Below are 5,703 nucleotides of genomic sequence, written 5' to 3'. Positions count from 1 at the left end.
TATATATATATTGTATATACAATAAGCAATGAATTAGAGATAGAATTTTTAATCAATTAATTAGTTATTAATTATATCTTTTATTTGAGAGAAACGATTTGTGATTGTTATGTTATTGTTGTGTTTATACCGGTATTATAATATTATATACTAACAAGGTGTCAATTTTATTAGAAAAAAAGAGAAATCTAGAAAAACATGATTATAAATTAATAAATTATTCAATAGATTAAAGCTTATTATATTCTATCTCTTCAGCATCAATATAATAATTATGATAGATAATAATTTTATACATATACCAGAATTATTTGTGTTGAAGATAATTCCGCTGTCATGTTGTAAGTTGTTAGCTGTGACTTGTGCAATATAAGACGCATATGGGTGCAGATTTGAAAATGAGATTGTTGTATTTGTCGTGTGTTTTATAATAATATGATTATCTGACGTAGTTAAATTTAAATCTTTACAGCCGCGATATTCTTTAACCTGAAAATAATAGAAAACGTTTGCCAAAGTTTATTAAAAATTGATATTATAACTAAAGATTTTAAAATTAAATTAATATTATTGTGGAAAAGAAAAAAAACCATGCTTTAATATTTTTGATTTTATGAAATTCTAATAGTCATAAAAATGTTCTATTTAATAATTTTAATTGAATAATTTTAAAAAAAGAATTTTTTATTAGCGCTTTGTTTTGTTTATAGTATATATAAATAATTTAGGCGTTTATAAGCATTACATACATGTATGCATATATATAAATATTTGTTTACCTTTAAGAGTACTCGATATTGCACTATTTCCTCATTTGATTGATTTGAGGGTTTCCAGAACAAGATGACTGTATTAGATGAGAACATTTTTTGAAGATTTAACACTGTAAATGGAATTGTCAAGATTTGAAAAATATAAAAGTTTTCTTTTTAAGATATATTGAAACTCACCATTCTTGTATGTACGAATTTCTTGAGAAAATAGTTGGTGATCTTTATAAAATATAAATACATTGAAAGAGGTATACAATGGTAAATGTGACAATTTATGAGGAAAGTGTATAATTGATTGATTAATGACTTGCTCATTTGTATCTATATCTTGGACTACTAACTGATACCAATTCGCCGGACATAAATATGATTGCTGTCATAAAAAAAAACAGAAAAAAGTTACATTTTTCTTAAAATATTTTCCAGTTGAATGTCTGGATGTGAAAAACGGATAACAAAATATATACGTACGCTTGCATTTTTTTGCCAATCAATTATTATACTAGGTTTTTCGAAGTATATATCGAAGCTTTCAGCCACTAAGCCACATGGAGAGAAATATTATAGAAATTATTGTACAATGCAAATAAAAGTAGATAAAAAATAAAAAATTATTTCTGTTATAATTTAAAAAAATATAATAAAAATATAAAAAATTAATTAATTAATTTTATATATTTTAAAATAAATAAATTATATATTTTAAATATAGTTATCTTACAATTGCAATCAGTCCGAACATTTATCCAATCACTATGCAGTTTATATCCTGGAGCTTTTAAATTGCAACGAATTTCATAAGCCGTATTGGGTTTTAAGTTTCCAAACTGTCGTATCAAATGTGTGGTATTTTGAAATATTCTTTCCCATGATTGTTGAACGTCATAAGATACTTGTTTCTGTGAAAAATATATTTATCGAAGTTATATTCTTTTCTTTTTTTTATATTTTTTAAATGTTAATGGATATTACTTTTCAAATATTTGCATTGACTGCTATTTTTATTGAATTAAATCATTACTTTGATAGAGAAATAATAAAAAATTATAATATAATAAATATTATTTACATTAATTTCGAAAGAATAAAAAATCGGTATGTATCGATATTTATCATTGTAATCCCATGTTACAGAAACAGTGACATCAATACTGGTGTTGCTTACAGAAGTAACTGTAGGTATATTCGGTTTTTTTATGGCTGGAAAAATATTAATATATATTCTGCATTCATATCTAATACCTATATATATATGTTTGATATGTACAATATAAAAGTAGCATGTTTTGTATATCACGTAAATTGTACTTATTTTAACACAAAAGTAATGAAATTAATTTCTATTTTTGTCTTCGTCATTACAAACACACATTCAAGTTACATTATTACATAAATTTTGTGCATACATTAATTTTCTGTTAAATCATGAACCATATATTTTTTTGACGATATATTTTCGCAGTCATGGTCATATATGTTTAATTCACAAAGCAAAACTAATTTATTAAATATGGCTGAGCGTTTGCTTAGATAAGACAAAAAATAATTTGATGATATTGCAATTCACTTACGCAGAGAACACGAATATCCCACAAAACCAAATGGACATGTGCAACCATTGTTATTATTACAAACTGTAACATTTTCACATTCAGTATTGCTTTGTAAATCATGTTCGCAAGAAATCAAACATTGCGGTCCAATTTTTCCTTGAGGACAATCTGAATGTTCTGTAAGAAGACATAATCTTCTGTATTACAAAATAATCTTCCTAATGCTTTGTTTTCTCTAAATGCTTAGAAAAAAGTAATATTATCAAATTTTACTCATAGAATATAAATGATAATTTTTAATAAGTTTATACCTATCTCAGGATTAAAAAAAGTACTCATGATAGTAGATCCATCGTAAAATAATTTTTGACATGTCATACTCATTGTCAGCAAAAGTTGTCCTTCAAGTTTTCTTTCCCATTCTTTTAATTTTATATATAATGCAATTGATTTTGAAGTACCTAAGAAAGGTAATTAAGTTACATGTAAGGAAAATTAATGTGCTTAAAAGTTTTTAGAATTGTTTTGAAAACATGCATATCAAATTGGCGTTATCAATATTTTGGCATGTGTAAACAGATTTTGTAGATATAATAAAATTAAAACATATAACACACATAAACCTAACACATACCATTTCTAGGACATTGACGAACATTCGCTATCGCCCATAATGGACTGCAGGTAGGCTGAGCGTTTGCTTAGATAAGACAAAAAATAATTTGATGATATTGCAATTCACTTACGCAGAGAACACGAATATCCCACAAAACCAAATGGACATGTGCAACCATTGTTATTATTACAAACTGTAACATTTTCACATTCAGTATTGCTTTGTAAATCATGTTCGCAAGAAATCAAACATTGCGGTCCAATTTTTCCTTGAGGACAATCTGAATGTTCTGTAAGAAGACATAATCTTCTGTATTACAAAATAATCTTCCTAATGCTTTGTTTTCTCTAAATGCTTAGAAAAAAGTAATATTATCAAATTTTACTCATAGAATATAAATGATAATTTTTAATAAGTTTATACCTATCTCAGGATTAAAAAAAGTACTCATGATAGTAGATCCATCGTAAAATAATTTTTGACATGTCATACTCATTGTCAGCAAAAGTTGTCCTTCAAGTTTTCTTTCCCATTCTTTTAATTTTATATATAATGCAATTGATTTTGAAGTACCTAAGAAAGGTAATTAAGTTACATGTAAGGAAAATTAATGCGCTTAAAAGTTTTTAGAATTGTTTTGAAAACATGCATATCAAATTGGCGTTATCAATATTTTGGCATGTGTAAACAGATTTTGTAGATATAATAAAATTAAAACATATAACACACATAAACCTAACACATACCATTTCTAGGACATTGACGAACATTCGCTATCGCCCATAATGGACTGCAGGTAGGCATGTTGAGTATAGGAACAAGTTGGATTATCACATTATTATAACTGGTTGTAAGATTTTTCTTGATTTGAACATATTGCCACATAGGCAAGCCATGTTTTGCCGTTTTTGATGAACCTGTTGCGATTATTGTTTCCAATATTTCATAGTTTGCAGAATCAAGTAACCTTATATGTGCATCGCATTCTGCGCAGAGACCAAGTAATATGTCTACACATATCGTTTCATTATCAAATTCGACAATAGGACTCGTTAAAATAGCATTTTCAAGAGTTGTATGCAGAAAATCATCTGAAACATGTAATCATAAAATAACAATTTTGTCTAATTATTGCTTTACTTTAATTAATTTTTATTAATGATATATTTTGAATTTGTATTTACATATATGAAATCGGAATAATGGTTCCGGAATATGCTCCAATCGGAATATTGGTACCGAAATTGGCACCAAGAATCTCTCCATATTGTGTTTGTATACGAAGATATTATATTTAGAGACTAAATGTTCTGGCTTTTCCGTGTCTTCGTATGTTACAACAGTGTCATCAACGGAATTATAAATAGACATTTTTCGAGTTATAGAGTTCCAACTAATAATGAACGTTTTCCACATAGTATTACTCCACATGTTAAATCCTATGTCCTATATTAATTATATATTTATTTTTTAAATCAAGATGTCTGTGTTTTATTTTTGCAAATTTAAATTATTTTTAATGTATAATCTTAATTTTTTTAATTATATAAATAAAAAAATGATACATATAATATTTTAAATATATATAACAGTATATTACTTCAAAGCCTTGTAACGGTGAGCTGGTGCACTTTAAATCTTCGGGTACAGACACTTGAGTATCGCATTTGTCTATCATAAACATCTCTCGCTGTTTAAGAAGGTAACAATAATCTCTGTTATAATCTGTACCATAACAAAACAATATCTCCCAATCTATAAATGTAAAAATTGAAACCGAGAATGTGATTGTTGTCGTAGTGTTGTTGAGTATCATGGCACTGACATCTATGCGATCATACGTATCCAAGTGCTTAGTCACATATTCTTTAAATCCTGAAAAATTAAGTACTTGTTACTTGAAGCAATATTAACGTTATATTTATTCAAATTGTAGCATGTTTTAAATATTGCAATCCTATTTTAATTTTTGAAGTATTTACCTTTCCATCGTTCATCAAATACCGGACCCATAGGCGTTTGAAGAGAGTTTGTGAAACTCCAGTTTTCTTTACTCCACGACTTCAAGCACTTTTCATCTGCGTTCATCTTGCAATCTATCTTGCTATTATTATATCCATTCAAACTGTAAATCGCTGAAATAATGAAAAAATAGTATAATAAAGATGAATGCTTTATGAAAGAATGTTTATTTCTCTTATTATAACTTACGCTCGTCTATTTCGTAATCTATATTGGATCTCCATCTGGAATTCTTTAACCATATAAGGGTGCCATCGTCCTCCGAAAGACATATAAATTTTTTATAACGAGTAGCATTTGATGGTCCACTCAATATGAACATATTTCCAAAAATATGCGACACTTGGTTCATAAAGAGAAAAAATATTAATGTATTCAGCATCGTTCTTCTCATTATTGATTAATGCGTATGTGATGTTCGTAAATCTAATAATCATCAGAAAGAGAATAGACAAATTAATATAGCAGAATAAATATTTTAATTTGTTGCTTTGTTTTATATAACTCTGTATTATATTTGTGTGGCCTTCTGCCAGGATACTGTGTAAAACACGCAATCCTGCGTATCGATTATATCTGAACAGAACGCGCATGAACAAATCAAAATCCTTTCTTTGAAAAAGATAGCTGCGGCATTCTCTTCATTTATGAGATCCTTTTCAATCTGTTACTTACAAGGAAAAGGTCGGAAATGTTCTGTGTTTTAAAATGTATTTTATAATGATGCATTCAGATTTTT

The 5,703-nt window shown here is 27.1% G+C and overlaps 1 protein-coding gene across 3 annotated transcripts in view; it reads right to left on the bottom strand.

The window, feature by feature from the left end:
- The window catches only part of LOC115239151, a 12,752-nt gene that overhangs the window by 4,422 nt on the left and 2,627 nt on the right, over window positions 1-5,703 (bottom strand). For all 3 annotated transcript variants that reach the window (XM_029813513.1, XM_029813511.1, XM_029813512.1), the window contains 13 exons: window positions 5,154-5,390; window positions 4,925-5,077; window positions 4,543-4,817; window positions 4,127-4,388; window positions 3,689-4,033; window positions 3,366-3,515; window positions 3,073-3,231; window positions 1,843-1,973; window positions 1,495-1,672; window positions 1,245-1,312; window positions 951-1,146; window positions 780-883; window positions 303-489 (listed from right to left, as the gene is read on the bottom strand). In XM_029813513.1, coding sequence (XP_029669373.1) covers window positions 303-489; window positions 780-883; window positions 951-1,146; window positions 1,245-1,312; window positions 1,495-1,672; window positions 1,843-1,973; window positions 3,073-3,231; window positions 3,366-3,515; window positions 3,689-4,033; window positions 4,127-4,388; window positions 4,543-4,817; window positions 4,925-5,077; window positions 5,154-5,358 — 2,413 coding nt within the window. In that variant the 5' untranslated portion in view covers window positions 5,359-5,390. The remainder of the gene's footprint in view (window positions 1-302; window positions 490-779; window positions 884-950; window positions 1,147-1,244; window positions 1,313-1,494; window positions 1,673-1,842; window positions 1,974-3,072; window positions 3,232-3,365; window positions 3,516-3,688; window positions 4,034-4,126; window positions 4,389-4,542; window positions 4,818-4,924; window positions 5,078-5,153; window positions 5,391-5,703) is intronic.

The sequence above is a fragment of the Formica exsecta genome, unplaced genomic scaffold (genome assembly GCF_003651465.1).
Source record: "Formica exsecta isolate Colony F162 unplaced genomic scaffold, ASM365146v1 scaffold365, whole genome shotgun sequence".
Classification (NCBI taxonomy): Eukaryota; Metazoa; Arthropoda; class Insecta; order Hymenoptera; family Formicidae; genus Formica; species Formica exsecta.
This window is presented reverse-complemented; position numbering and strand designations above follow the sequence as displayed.